Source organism: Rhea americana, unplaced genomic scaffold (assembly GCF_003343005.1).
Source record: "Rhea americana isolate MKP2758 unplaced genomic scaffold, rheAme1 scaffold_468, whole genome shotgun sequence".
Lineage (NCBI taxonomy): Eukaryota > Metazoa > Chordata > Aves > Rheiformes > Rheidae > Rhea > Rhea americana.
In genome coordinates this window covers 7159-21548 of record NW_028186610.1, presented here as the reverse complement: position 1 = coordinate 21548, position 14390 = coordinate 7159, and the positions used below count along the sequence as shown (strand labels likewise).

Here is a 14390-nt window from a genome sequence, read left to right as displayed (position 1 = left end):
TTTTAATTGCAGAGCTGCAATAAAAGACTGTTCTGTGTGTGAACATGACAACTAATTATCACAGTACTGTTATGGGGAGGGGAAAAATATCTACTKCATTTTTAATTGTCTACCTCCTCCCAGGACGAGGATGGTAGGAGGATTTTGTGGCTATAGTGTACTGTAATGTACTCCTGAAGCGTTTGTGAGGAGAACTTAACAGATTTCTAGATTTGAGATCTAGAAAGGATTTCTAGAAGAATCCTTTTTTTTATAAAGTCATGAAACATACGTGACTGTCTGTGTGTTCTTCAACCTTGTTGGAAAGGACACAAGAAATTCTGCTATACCTGGTTTCAGGGTATGCTGGCTGCATTACATTGTGTCACGACCTGTACTTCTATAGGAGAATTTTTTTCTCCRTTAAGTAGCAGAACAAATGTTGGGGTTTTGGCAGACTATGCTTAGCTCCTTCTGGAGGATAAAAGAGCATCTCTAACTGTATTTTATTTTCCCCACTGCCATAGCGCGTTCCCCGGTTTTCAGCGCCATGTTTGAACATGAAATGGAAGAGAGTAAAAAGGTAAGTGCTTAAAGGAAGGAGAACTTTCCCAGCTAGGTGAATAGCTCTCTGGTCAACTCTTAACTTCTCTGCTCAKTTAACTTTCTTAGATAGTGTTTGTGACTATTGTCACCGTTTAACTGTTTTTTTCACATTAGATGCAGGTCTCTGCTTCAGCTGTCCTGAAGGGAGGAAGAAAGGGATCAAGGAGGCAATTGTTATCTTTGTTACTCTTGGGGAAAGAGACTGGGGTGGGACGGGGAAAAGTAGAGGATATGAAATACTACTTAGAACATTTATTATTCCATCTCCGCCTTTTTGTTTCCTTTTCTTTTTGCGAGTAGTACGTGTTCTAAAGTGTGTCTCTGTAGCGATTTTTTTCAAATACCGAAAGAACTTGGGTAGAAAGAATCCTTTAGCACCTTGTCAGGATCTTAATAAGCTTCATTTTTCTGATACAGAATCGAGTTGAAATCAATGATGTGGAGCCTGAAGTTTTTAAGGAAATGATGTGCTTTATTTACACGGGGAAGGCACCAAATCTTGACAAAATGGCTGATGACTTGCTGGCAGCTGCTGACAAGGTACAGTTGGGATTTATGGCTGTTCAGGGAACCAGCAATGACATGTGCCTTGCTTTACACAGAGCTCCTTGGAGATTCCTGCAGTAAGGTTTTCACTGAGATCATTGTGGTTGGGTAGTTTCCTTGAATTGCTCTGTTAACTTGCTGTGGCGTATAGATAAAATCAGATGTAGTATAGATATGTAAATTAAGCTTCTGAAATAAATTAAAATGCAGTATTTCTGTTCTTAAACCTACACAAAATAAGGGTAATAGAGTATTCTTGTTCTCTTTCTTAACATACGACAATCAGGAATTCTGTCTCAACTGCTCATTTTTAAGCATTTTCTTAAAATTTCAGAGGATGTTGCTGTTCAGCATGATCTAGCATAAGAGCTGGGAGTGAGAAGAAAAATTCAGGACTGACCTGGCAATGTTTTTTAGCTTGACTGTTAGCATATCTCACAAGAAGTGTTCTGTCTTGGCAAACAGGGCTGCTTCTCCTTCTGGTCTGGCTGGTAGCAGCAGCTCTAAGAGATGCTCTAAAGCAATGGATAGCAGAGTGGGAAGGTCCTGTTGTTTATCTTGTCTTTTTGCAGTGGCAGTTCCTGCTGTTGAGGAGAGAAGGGGTGCACTGGAGGAAGTCCTGTTGCCTAACCCTGCTGTGATTTTGCAGGGAGGTATCGGGGATGTTGTGATGGGAAGGCTGCTGGTAGTCCCTGTGTAGCAGGCACAACGCCGTGGCCTTGCCAGCCACTCAGGTTCTGTCTACTTCCCTTTGCAGCACCAAGGACTGAAGAGAGCGCGCTGCTGGCCAGTGAGCTATGTTAACCAGTGAAAATTCGTAATATATAACCAAAATTTTATTTCCTTTTTTCTTTTAAAAGTGAACCTAGTGCTGGTGAAAGATGCCAGTTTGACAGCACTGGAGACTAAAAGTCCTCTATTCATCCATCGAACAGGTTCAGCACGGGTAGCAGCAGTGCAAGATTCTCCACACTGCCCTGCCAATGTGCCTCAACTCTGACCTGGAGGGACCACCTCTAGGGGTGAGAGTGTAGTTCAGTCTCCATGCTTCTTCAGTCCTTGGATTCTCTTGTAGGCGCCAGTGAGGGCGGTGGATTTTAAGATGCGGATGCATGTTCCACGCAAACCACCACATGGCCRTCAACTTCCCTGTCACTGCAGACCTGGGCTTAATCAAAAATGGTGATTCAGAAGTGAAATGCTTCATATGCCATTAGTTGGTCCTTGTAACTAGAAGTGAAATGGGAACTAATGCAAGCAGATTCTTGGGCTGATTGTAATCATTGCTATGTTTTATTCAATATTTAAAGAGTATTGATTGAGAGCTTGCATACCGTCTTTAACCCAGACAAGTGTAAGTAAGAAGCAGTACATTAAGGACAGAGTCGGCTTTAACTTTGAATTTCTTGGCTTTTAGTGTAAATTTTTCTCCTTTTAAACTCATTATATGTCTTTTAAAAGCAGAAATAAAAACTCTTTCATGAAAGCACATAAAACATCTAATATTTACTCAAGAGACTGAAACAGCTTTGTCTGAGTTGCTCCTTTCTCKTGGGGAAAATATGTAATTAGACCAAAAACAAAACAAAACACGTCTTCTAAACCCAGGAGATGCTATTTCAGCCTCTTGGGTAAGGATGCTATTAGGTAGGGTTTTTTTAAAGTGTAATTAAGAAAGGGGGAAGGGGAAATCTTGGTACCTGAGAGACCAGAATGGCTACTTTTACCCAACTATGTAATTAGAAGCTGAGCTATTTGTAGTGAAAATCCAAATAAAAATTGTATATGCGTGGAGGAGAATAATCAATTTATAAAGGGAATAWTTTTAAGCTTTGTTTGCTGCATTTTAAGCTACTGACAGACAGTAATATAAACTAATAGCTTGTCCCTCATTTGAAACTCTTTTAGCTATTGATACAGATTAAGCAAATAAATTTGATTTGCTTTCTTAGATGTTCTGCTACAAAAAAACTGTCCTGTTTGCAAGTGCTGTGCCTCAATTGAAGTAATTATTACTGAGTCTTAAGTAAAAGAATATTTTTACTATCTAAAATTACTCATTTAAATCTAATCATTATGGAATGAAATCTCAATCAGAATATAAAATCAATTTGTAGTAACAGTGCACTTCCTATGGCAAGTGCTCTGGTCGTCTTTACAAAGTCATGAAGATGAGCTGGTTGCCAGCTGTCCGTTCAGGTTGACAGAGCAGTCCTTACAAATCTGTTACTGAGTCGGAATGCGGCCTCACATACTGAAGAATTTGCATTTGTGTACCTTGTSATCTTCAACATCTCCAAAAGACCTCATAAACAGTATGAAGGATACTCTCAGATGCAGTTCTCTTAGATAAAAGTTAACAATCTTAAGCATTTTATAGAAATGTTACTCAATTTCACGAGTTTAATCTTTAGGACAGTTTATGTAGTATTAATGTTATTACTCATATTAGAACTTAATTAGAACTGACTACTCTCCTTATCCCTATGATAGGTAATCATGGATCCAGAATATTCAGAATTTCAGTTTATTTCCTCCAAAGAGCTGCAAACCTTATTATTGGATCACACATACCAAGATTTTTCAGAAGTGTCTCAGTTTGGTGGTGCCCCGCTTAGGTATTCTAAAAGACTGCAGTTTGAGATTTGGGTTTCATTCCTTGATAACTGGAGGCTCGCAGTTATCTGAACATGTATCCACCCAAGATCAGTGTGTTGCTTTTGAAAATCTTGGCCATGTCTGCGTGTTTCAATACTGACCAAAAATGCTGCAGAATTAGTGTGTGAAAWTTTTATTATAAGGTACTCTTTTTCTAGGTGTATCCTTTGACTTCCTCAAACTATTGACATGCCTAATCCTGCAGGTATAGAAATATTGAGGTAAATGCAAAATTGAATGGCTAGAAACTCTTAGATTGAGAATGTGAAGTTAGAATAGGGCTGTACAGACATGCTGTGATGTTTCATTCCAYTTAGTCACCATAAATCAGAGACTTTTGTTTAACACGTTAATATTATGAACAGATAGTTTATAACTGGTAGCATATATTGGAGCAAGGCTGATCATAATGTGCAGGCTATTAACAGCAAAGAAATTGTGTGAAAGCTGCCAAAACATCACTGGAACACCTATGGAGCATTCAGTGTTACATAGCTCTTCCCACTGAACCTAGGCAATACTGTTGTGCACTATTAGAGTGAGAAAAAAGATTTGACTTCAGCATTCCGTGCCTCAAGTTAATAAAAACAATAGATGTTAAAGGTGACCTGAAATTCTTATTTCAAAGCATGACCACAGCTCCGGTAAAGCTGTAACACAAGAAGCCTGGGATGAGAGTTATGGTGGGTATGTTTCCTATCCATTGTTTTCCTCAGGGTGGGCACATGATTCTTCTTTTTTGCTGGTCACTACTTTGAGCATAGTTCAGATACTTCTTTGCTTTGTAATAATGCATTTAAGCATAGTAAAATAGTCTTTGTTACTGAAGAGTGAAGCAGCACAAGTAGAGCTTCAGTTCAGGCCTGATTAGGTTTTTTTCTTCGGTGTAACTGTATTTTGGCTTGTATTTTGCAGTATGCTCTGGAACGTCTGAAGGTGATGTGCGAGGATGCACTGTGCAGTAATCTGTCTGTGGAAAATGCGGCTGAGATTCTCATTCTGGCTGACCTACATAGTGCAGATCAACTAAAAACTCAAGCTGTGGACTTCATTAACTAGTGAGTTTACTCTTGTTTCAGGATACAACGAATCTGGAGGATTTTATTTTATTTTATTTTTTAAACAAGCTATAGAGTTTACAACTTGTGAACCATCACACACAGGGCAGATTCTCCTCTGTCCTTCAGTTTCTCCCCTTGTGATCCTTTATTTGGCCTTCTAGCAGTGGCGTTGTCCTAAGGGCTGATTAGCCAAGCCCTGCTGAAACTGTTCAGGATATACAGCAGGACTGTTTTTGTGAGGCCATGCTGAGGCTAGTCTTGTGATCRTGAGAACTGGTAGCAGGTGCTCTGACAGTGAGGGACTGTTTGTACTACTGATTATAACAAGAGTTTTTAGTAAATGAAAAAACCTGCCAGCTACTTTGATGCCCGGAAGCACTTTTAGCCCTACTGGCCAGTTAGTACAGCTTTTCTCTGTACTTTCTATATTGATATAAAACACTTCAGTGCTTACAGGGTCAGGGCAGGTGAGCGTTGTGTTCCTYGTTGTCCTCCACCTGGGATCATGTGTGTTTTGAGTTACTCATACACAAGTTGAAGAACTGCATAGTATAAAATTGTGACAGCAGAGCCAAAATGTATGAGTTTGGCAGAATGTATCTAACATACATCCAGAGTGATCCTAGAACAGTAAACTAAAAAAGACAGCTTTCTTAGRCCTGTGAAAAGAATCTGTTTTTTAATCTTATTTTGTCTTTGACTGATAACTTCAGATTTATTCTCTCTTATTTATAGTCATGCATCTGACGTCATGGAGACATCAGGCTGGAAGTCGATGGTAGTATCACATCCCCACTTGGTGGCTGAGGCATATCGCTCTCTGGCCTCTGCRCAGTGTCCCTTTCTGGGACCCCCACGTAAGCGACTGAAGCAATCCTAAAGTCCTGTTTGTCACACCACCCCATGTTTTTCTGGAAGCAGCATCTGCTGTTGCTGCTGTAACCTTGACCACCAGGTAGACAGCGAAATCTGTGGAGCTTTTACTCTGTTGTTGGGGGGAAAAGACTGCTTCGTGACACCCAGACTTTTTAAAACAGCACCAAGTAACTTGGGGAGAGGGGGGAGGGTGGGCCTGGGGCTCTGGGGCTGTTCAACCTAACGAATCCCTGTCGCTGCATCGTCTGTGTGTTCCCTTCGACTTGGCTGAGTCAATTAAGTACAGGGTTCGGTTTAGGCACCGGCCCGAGTCGGAATAACCCAGCAGTGGTACTGGGGGAGAACAACGTCTCTGCGTCTGGCAGCACAGAACAAATCGTCAGATGCCTGGAGCAAGAGGACATTTTAGCTTTGGAGAGAGCGTTGGGGTTTTAAAAAGAATTTCCAGTAAGGTTCTGGAAAGAAAGTACATGGTGGGAGCTCCAGTAGTATTTATATCAAAAAAGAGAATTTAAGTCTTTCCAGCTGAGCTAAAAACTGGACTTTTGTGTAACTCCTTATTGCCATCCAGCAACAAGAAGATCAATTTCTCTGTTAGTAGCACTTGTATGTTAATTGCAAAAAAAAAAAAAAAATATAAAAAAAAAAAAAAAAAAAAAAAAAAAAAAAAAAAAAAAAAAAAAAAAAAAAGGAAAAAAAAAAGAAAAAACACCTTTATAAAATGACAGGTTGAAGTGAAAGGGGACAGTAAAAGGCTATGTGCTCTGGAGGGTGTGAATAGACTGAAGGCAGCCTTTGGCAAGTCTGCATGAGTTTTGAAAGAACTAGAAAATCCTTGATCTGGAGCGTGCTGTCTGACAAGAACAACAGTTACTGTTTTTAGATATTGTGGGAAATGTTTTTGGCATTTTTCCCTGCTTTATTTCCCTCCTTCCCCCCCCCCCCCTTTTTTTTTAAAAAAAGGAGAAATTTTATTGTTCATGAACGCTGTGTCAAAAGTCCCTGTCCTGAGTTGCTAAATGATTCTTAACAACTGTTTGTACCCGACTTGCCGACTGTATAGGAGCCAGTCCTGTTCCTTTCTATTAGTCACTCTTCTTACAGGGAAGAAGTTTCAAAATAGCTGGTAACTTTTTTTTTTCTTTTTGAAAATATAAATAATTACTATTTTGTACTGTGTGGTATTTGTTGTCTTTGTTTGTTTCATTTTTAAGACTCTCTCCAGTTTAAAACCAACTACCAAAAGATTTATTTTCGGTCTGCTGCCATGTATTGATAGTGACATGCTGTTCCTGGAATTCAAATGGAATTTATTAAGAATTGTTGCACACAATTGTGATGCAAAACTGTGGGGTTTTTATTTTATTTTTTATWTCTCATAGCAGGTGTTACCAAAATAACAGAGAACATTGGGTTAGCTTCTTGTAACTACTATTAAAACCATAGTCCTACTTTTTACCTTTACWTATGTTTAAATGTGAGAAGAGAGTATACTAAGCCATTTGTTTTATAACATTAAGGTGCACTGTAGGGTGTCTGGCTAGGAAAGACACCATCCATTTATGTCATCTTTAGCCCCAAATATCCATGGAGGTTAGATTGAAATACGCTGTGCCAGGGCAGTGGCAAATTGATTCGACCTTAAGATGGTCAGGTAGGGCACATAATGGATTACAGAGAATAATTCTGTTTTGTCTGGAAAATGGATTAGGTATCTATTGTCTCTCATTTTTCATTCTGTTGCCGTATTTTCTCTCACAGCTTTTTGTCCCTTGTGTGAAGGAGAACTCCACTCATACACTCGTGTGTTTAATCTAGCTGCAGAGCTGCAGTCTATTTTTATGAAATGATGACTCATGAAAGGGTCCCTGCCCCTTTTTGTGCTCCCCCACGGAGGCTCTTATGATAAACACACGCAGCCTTCGGTATGCTAAGCCTTCCCTTTGCTTGGTTCACAAATTCCCATAATACCTCTGTTGGTTGAACTCTGCTAATTCCTTTTATATTGGATTTAGCATGCATTTCCTTTTAGGTAAGCAAAGCATTTAGTCATTATTTTGATTCTCCCCACTACCCTGTCAGAACTCAAACCCAGCATTTCTCGCTTACAGTTACATGCAGACATGAAAAGTTCATTGCCAGGTAATTGCAGAAGTGGTCTGTGCGGCACAGTGATGTCTAATTATGCTGCGGTAACTGCACTGTTTACTGAAGTATTCAGACCTCCCGAATGAGACGTTTTATCCTTGTCGTGTTAAAGTGACCAACTGTTCCAGGAGTGTCCCTGGCTCAGCCTCTCCCTGGGATGTAGACGTGCCCCAAAGAAGGTAGATGGATGTTGACATCACGTAGCTTGAGTCGTCTTTGGGGAGGTATTTACAGAAGGGCAACACAGATTTGGCAGTCGCCTTCCCTGGAGGGTGGGGAGATACCTGCAGGAAGGTGACCTGTTGGGGACGTGTCTGCCCCAGCCCTTCCCGTGGGGCCAAGTGCCTTCTCAGAGCACACTGTCGTAGCAGGTCTGGAGTAAGATGCACGAAGGAAGCAGCTTGTTCGGATTGTTCCAGTTGCAGGTGAATTAATGATTTATTTGTCAACTTCGCGTTTTTTTGTTTGTTTTTTGTTGTAAATGATACAGCCAAAGCCATCTGGTTATAACAACATCAGAGCTAGAGCATACTGTTCATAAACCTCCCACTGACATCCTCTCCTCCCCAGATCTGAAATGTAATTCAAGTTAACTCACAATCTGTGGCATGTGTTGTTACTGCAGAGATGTCCATGCCAGTTGAACAGTTGGAGATTTGAATTCCACAAGGAGATGGCGTATTTATCAAAACAATATTTCAGAGAGACATTTTTACAGAATCTCCTGAACTGCGGCACAGTTGCCACAGATTCGGATTCAGAATTTAGACTGGGCCTTGTCCTCGCGCTTTTCCTTCCTCCTCCTCTCCCCCTCCTGAAGAGTGTCACAGAGATGCATCTCATCCCTCGGTGCGGTCTCTCATATGCTTCCTTATTATTATTCCCTTGCTCTTGTTTCCTCCAGTTGCTTTTATGTTGACCTACGAGGGTTGCAGGCTTCATCTGGGTGTGGAGAGGAGAGGCAAGAAGAAGAAAACTCTCAATGAATCCGCTGACCTCCTTAGGCAGCAGTCGGATGTACGTATGCCCTATACCCAGAAGCAGTCAGCCTCTCCAAGGATCCAAACACCGACTATTTTTTTTACTGGCCAAAAGATTTCTTTCTGGCTGCCCCTTGGGCTTTGTTATTACAGAGTGAGATTCTATTGAGGTATTTTTCTTATTGTGTGAGTTTTTCCAGATGAAAGGAAACAGCTTGTCTGCKTATGAGCAGAACAAACAGGGGAGTGGGGAGAGCTGCTGTGCTTTGAAACTGTCTCTTGCTTTGTTCTGGTTCTAACACTGCTGTTAAGGACGAAATACCATCTCTTTCTTTCCTTCCTCTTTCTTGAAGAAGCCAAAGTTTTTTTTTTTTTAACTTCATTTCAGAAGATTTTTCAACTTCCATGCAATTCATTTTGCAAAAGGCTCTGCTAAAATAATTGTCTTGTTCAGTCTGGGCCATGCAGTTTTTCTTTCTCATGACTGCCATTTAACTTGTGTTGTGGAATTACTTAACTCATTTAATGACTTTTTTTGTTACTCTAATATGAAGATATTTAATTATACAGGGTGTATTTTTTCCCCTGACCTGCTGGCCACTTGGATCTTTGGCTGCAGTTCTAGACACATGCTGCAGCAAATTTTGCCTTGGCAATTCTGCAGTTTCTTGTGTCTGTTAATTTGTATGTATGAAGTTAACTTTAAAACTATTGTCGGTGTTGCTGATGTGTGCACAACAACAGGTGGCACAGCAAGCGAGTGCCAGCTTTATCTGCACGGGAAGTCAACGGACGAAAACTGGGAGACAGCAGGGAGAAAATGGCAATGAAAATACATGTAATGGATAAAACAGGAGCTGTTCAGCTTTGGGAGCTGGCCTTTTAAGTCCCTTGAAGTTCATTTGGTAGAGTGCAGTCTGGAAAAGTCACTGACTGGAGTTGTTTGGTTTTTTGGATTTTGCATCTTGCTCCTGCTTGATACATTAGACTTTGTGTCTAGGGCTAAATTATTAAAATCACTTGAAGAAATCTGTTAATTGATGGGGCAAATTGGGAAATGGTAGAGAGAGGATTGCAATTATTCCATCAAGTTATGTAAAGTCACAGACAAGAAGGATAAAATGTAGACCTCCTCTTTGAATAATTAAAAAGCATCAATGGCCAAAAAAGAGAGAAATTAATATAGATGTGGATGCTAAATTGGATGGGAACTGGAACACCTCCTCCTCCCCTCCAAAACAGAAACAAACTCTGTATTATACCAGAGTATTTTCCCTAATCCCCATGCAGGAATGTTACTTTGAGCTCCTCTATCAGGAATATGGTAACTGAGCAAGGATTGAAGAAGAAACTGTTGACTCTTGCCACTGGGGAGCAATGTTGAGGACAAGAACTGTTCAAATATTTCTAACAAGCTGATAAGTTTTTTTGAGCTTTGAAATAGGCAGAGGTTGTGAATCTAGGAGTGATGGGATGAAAATGAACAGATGAAAACCATTTTCAAACTGTTGTTCTGGTTCTTGTGGAGGTCTCTTGACAGAGGTGGAGGTTCTCCCTGAGCATTTTTAGTCATTCAAACTTGCTAGAGAAAGCCCTTCGTCGAACTGGGGAACCTGCTTCTGACATGGAAGGAGGTGGTACGGCGGTGCTCAATATTCGGTGCAGCGGCGTCCTTCTGAAGCGCGACGTCCTTGCAYGGATGTCTCTAGGCCTGCTCCTCGGTGCCGCTTCTGATGCGGTAGCTGGAGTGCCTCCTCTGCAGTGCCATCCTTACACGGATTCATGTCACCAAGCTAAACACTGGCTCTTAAATTTGTTAGGTCTCGTAACTGAGGTGGGTCCTTTCTCTTCTTCCTCTTCACACCTAATCATTCTATGTTTTTATGGTAGAATACGCACTTTTTTTTTTTTTTTTTTTTTTTTTTTTTTTTTTTTTTTTTTTTTTTTTTTTTCCCCTTTTTTTTTTTTTTTTTTTTTTTTGCTGGTTTTTTTTTGCTTCCTACTAGAGAACTTCCCACAGTTGATTCTAGTTGCCGCTGGACTGATCTGCCCAAACTGTACTGCATTGCAGTTTGTGTCCTAACTTCTTTCCCACTAACTTTGTCTTTTGTCTTTTTAAAAAAAAAACCTCCAGGCAGGTGGTGTTGGCAAACCTATTGCTTATTATTGAATTTTTGCCAAACAGCAAAACACTTGACAAAAATAGCTGAAGGTTTTTAGTCTGTGGAAGCACCAAAGCTAGATTACAGCTTGCAGAAACTTCCATCGTTTGCTGGAGACTTGTCAGATGCTTGAACCCTGTTGCAAGGACTACTGGCCAATGCTTTGTGTAGCTGGTGAGATGCGAGCTAGCAGACTAAGTGTTCTCTTTCTAAGGTCCACGTTCATACATAGAGTACTAGGACTTGGCAGAAGGTTTCACCGTGAGCTTTGCAGGGAACAGGAAGGTATAGCAGTTAGCGAGTTTTTATATTTGCAAATAGTTTAAACTCTAAGGAATGGGAGGTGGACTAAGATCCACAAAGATGCGGACTCACCTGCTCTGTCGTTTTAATTGAGAACGAAGGGGTGGATCTGGGGAGATGCGGTTCTCCTCCGAGCTCCGCAGCGCGAGGAGGTAGCAGACCTGGGCSAGATGCTTCCTTGTCCCCCCCGTCCCCGCGTGCCTCGTTCAGATGATGGCGTTCGCTARTGGTGCGTTCGCCCGGTGGCAGCCTCAAAACTGCTCGTTAGACTGGGAGGTTTGGGGAAGCTTGTGTCGCCGTTCCCTCTGCTCTCCCTGTTCTTGGCAGCGGGCGCGTGGCKAGAGAGCTGCCAAGAAAAAATTGGGCCGGTACCTTGTTTTCAGAGGTTTATTGGATGTTGCGAGCGTGCTGTAATGTCGCGTCTCCTGGTCAGAGTTTTGTACAAGCCGAAGCTCAGCTTCCACCTGTTTTCTAAGCTTTGCTCCTGAAATAGAGATAATAAACGGAGAGGATGCCAAGATGCRCCCTTTTGCTCATAAAAATGTAAATGGAAAATTGTCTTCTGAGACCTGCTTTTGCTCTGTTGGTGTTTTATAGATGAAATATCCCTCTTCCGACCAGATGAAAAGGGATATTTTTCCAAAATYTAGTTCCATCCCTAGATGCACACAACCCTGTGTGACAGAAACGGACTTCAAAATGAGTAGTTTTCACAAAATAACAGCTTCGGGGAGATTCCCCGCATCAGCACCGACTAACCATGAGTTTATCCCTGTCGTCTCAGATCGGTCGTGGAGGGAGGCTCCTTGCAACAGACCCTGCTTATTGTTTGTCTTGGGGCTTTTCTTGGAAAATAATTGTGGAAAATGATTTTGAGAGGGACCAGAAGAAATAATCTGGCACATCCTTGGGTCCCAAGACAAGATCAGCTGTTTCTTATACACGTTCAGGCCTCTCTGCTGGCATTAACTTCTCCAGCACATGTGGAAAGCAGGTTACAATCTGCAGAGCAAAAATACRTTGAACTTTAGGATACTGCTATAGCTTGAAATGCTGGGAGAACATGGGTTAACACAGAGGTGTCCCGTTTCACAACTCTTCTTGATTTGCTAGTGTAGCCCACTGTAAAACTTGGTTCTGTTCGAGTACACAACAAGAGATCAGGCAGAATTTACAGAGTTTTACATAAAATTCAGCCTTTTTYAGCAGTGAGGCAGAGGACTGGTCGAAAGAAACCACTGTAAAATGATACTGCTTATCACTGATAAGCACGTGATAGTATTGATAGCTGCTCAAAAACCCCATCTGCACGTGTCCAGTTTTTTTTAAGTCCTRTATTATAATAGGTAATTAAAGTATACTAATTGAATTAAAATCCCATCTGTCTGAGTTCAGCACGCCAGCAAGTCCCTTCGTTAAGATACCATGTTTGCTCTAACAGAGGCTGCAAACACCAAGCTGGCCACCAACGGTTTAAGTAAATATTTTTTTTTCCCATGACAAAGTGCCAGAGCATCCAGTGGGCGAAGGAGATCAAAACGAAAGCTGCAAGGTAAGCAACACTTGCTTTGGGATAATAGTACGTGCAAGAATAGCTTTTTCACTGATAGCTGRAAAAAAATGCCAATTTGAGCTGGGTGCAAATGTTTTTAAGCCCTCRGAGATAGAAATTTAAAGGAGACTCTGTACTGGGTATCTCAGCATCTGACCACTTGTCTCTGCGACTGGCGTCTGATMCTGGAGGCAAGGGAAGAACGTCGTAGTTAAAATCAGTGTCTTAAGGCTGCGCTTTGGAAAAGCCTACGAACGGGCAGGGACTCCGCAGCCCGACGGGTCCGCCCGGCAGCCCTCCTTCGGCGGCCTTCTGCTCCCCGGGCTCTCTGCCGTTCTCGGGATCGCGGTGCGGGAGATCCGGGCGCGTGTCCTTGACGGAGAGATGCTTCCAGTAGACCGAGGAAGATATATATATAAAAATATATATATATATATATTTTTTTTTTCCTCCTTATGGGAAAATTTCTGGATGAGGAGGATAGATGAAAGCGGGCGCTTCTTGCTGCAGTTGAAAGCGGAGAAGCATCTGCCGCAGATCAGAAAAGCCTGGCAGGTGGAAAACCCGCCAGCCCTCCCTTCTCCCTGCCTTCATCCTGCGCCCGGCGCCTCTCTTCCTCCCTGCGCGCTGCAGCCGCCGCGGGCTCGGCGGAGCGAGCCGCTGGCCCGGGCGCCGCGGCCGTGCCCTGCCRCCCTCCCTCCGCCCCCCACACCCCCCGGGGACCCCGATCCCCCCTTCCCCTACAACACAGCGCGGATGTCCAAATGCCACAGGAGCGAGGAGCATCCTGCGGCGCGGGAGCACGCGAGTGGAGCTGAATTATTTAGCATATTTTTCAGTGCAAGCAGGTGTGTGGTGGGAAAGCGTTCGAGTTGGGAATTCTCTGCAGAGGAGCTGGGGCCTGATGGGATTTGAAAGAGCTGGACAAGTTTTTCCGTTCCGTCCTCTGCTCGCTGCCTCTTGACAGCCTTGTTTTTATTCCCCCCACACTTTTTGTCTGAATTCTCTTTTCGTCTTTTTCCCTTCCCCCGAAAGTCCCCCCGCTCCCTCTSCGGAGGCTGCGGGAAGCGGCTCCGAGCGCTGACGGCGTGCTCGACGCCYGGCGYGAGCGCGYGCRRCCCCGGGAGCAGCCGCGGCCGGGTTTTATTTTCTATTTTATTKTATTTTATCCCGTTATTTTAGGAGGCGTTTAGGAGGAGGGCGGTAGCCCGGTGCTGCTGTTGCCSTCCAGCCTCTCCGCCCTCCTCGGCGGGCGCGAGCCTTTCGGGGGACGAGGCGTTTGGGTAGCGGATGGGCGCTCCGGTCGGGCTGGAAACCTCCCCGGCGGAAGGAAATCCGTCCTTCCCGCCGGGCGGGATGCGGCAGGAGAGACGGACGCCTGGAGCAACGGGGTCGGSTTCATCAGGGAAACGGACGGCCCGAGCGGGATCGCTGCCTCGGCGCCGCGGTGGAAACTCTCGCCGGAGCCGCGCTCGGGGCTCGAGCGGGAGAGGTGGAGCCCGAAGGCGCCGCGGGGACC

At 43.1% G+C, this 14390-nt stretch overlaps 1 protein-coding gene across 6 annotated transcripts in view; it reads left to right on the top strand.

Annotated features, from left to right (window-relative positions):
• SPOP (speckle type BTB/POZ protein) overlaps positions 1-6900 on the top strand; it is a 30052-nt gene extending 23152 nt beyond the window's left edge. For all 6 annotated transcript variants that reach the window (XM_085316373.1, XM_085316370.1, XM_085316368.1 and 3 more), the window contains 4 exons: positions 507-562; positions 1003-1125; positions 4705-4847; positions 5586-6900. In XM_085316373.1, the coding sequence (XP_085172499.1) occupies positions 507-562; positions 1003-1125; positions 4705-4847; positions 5586-5730 (467 nt within the window). In that variant the 3' untranslated portion in view covers positions 5731-6900. The remainder of the gene's footprint in view (positions 1-506; positions 563-1002; positions 1126-4704; positions 4848-5585) is intronic.
• Positions 6901-14390: the final 7490 nt, after the last annotated feature.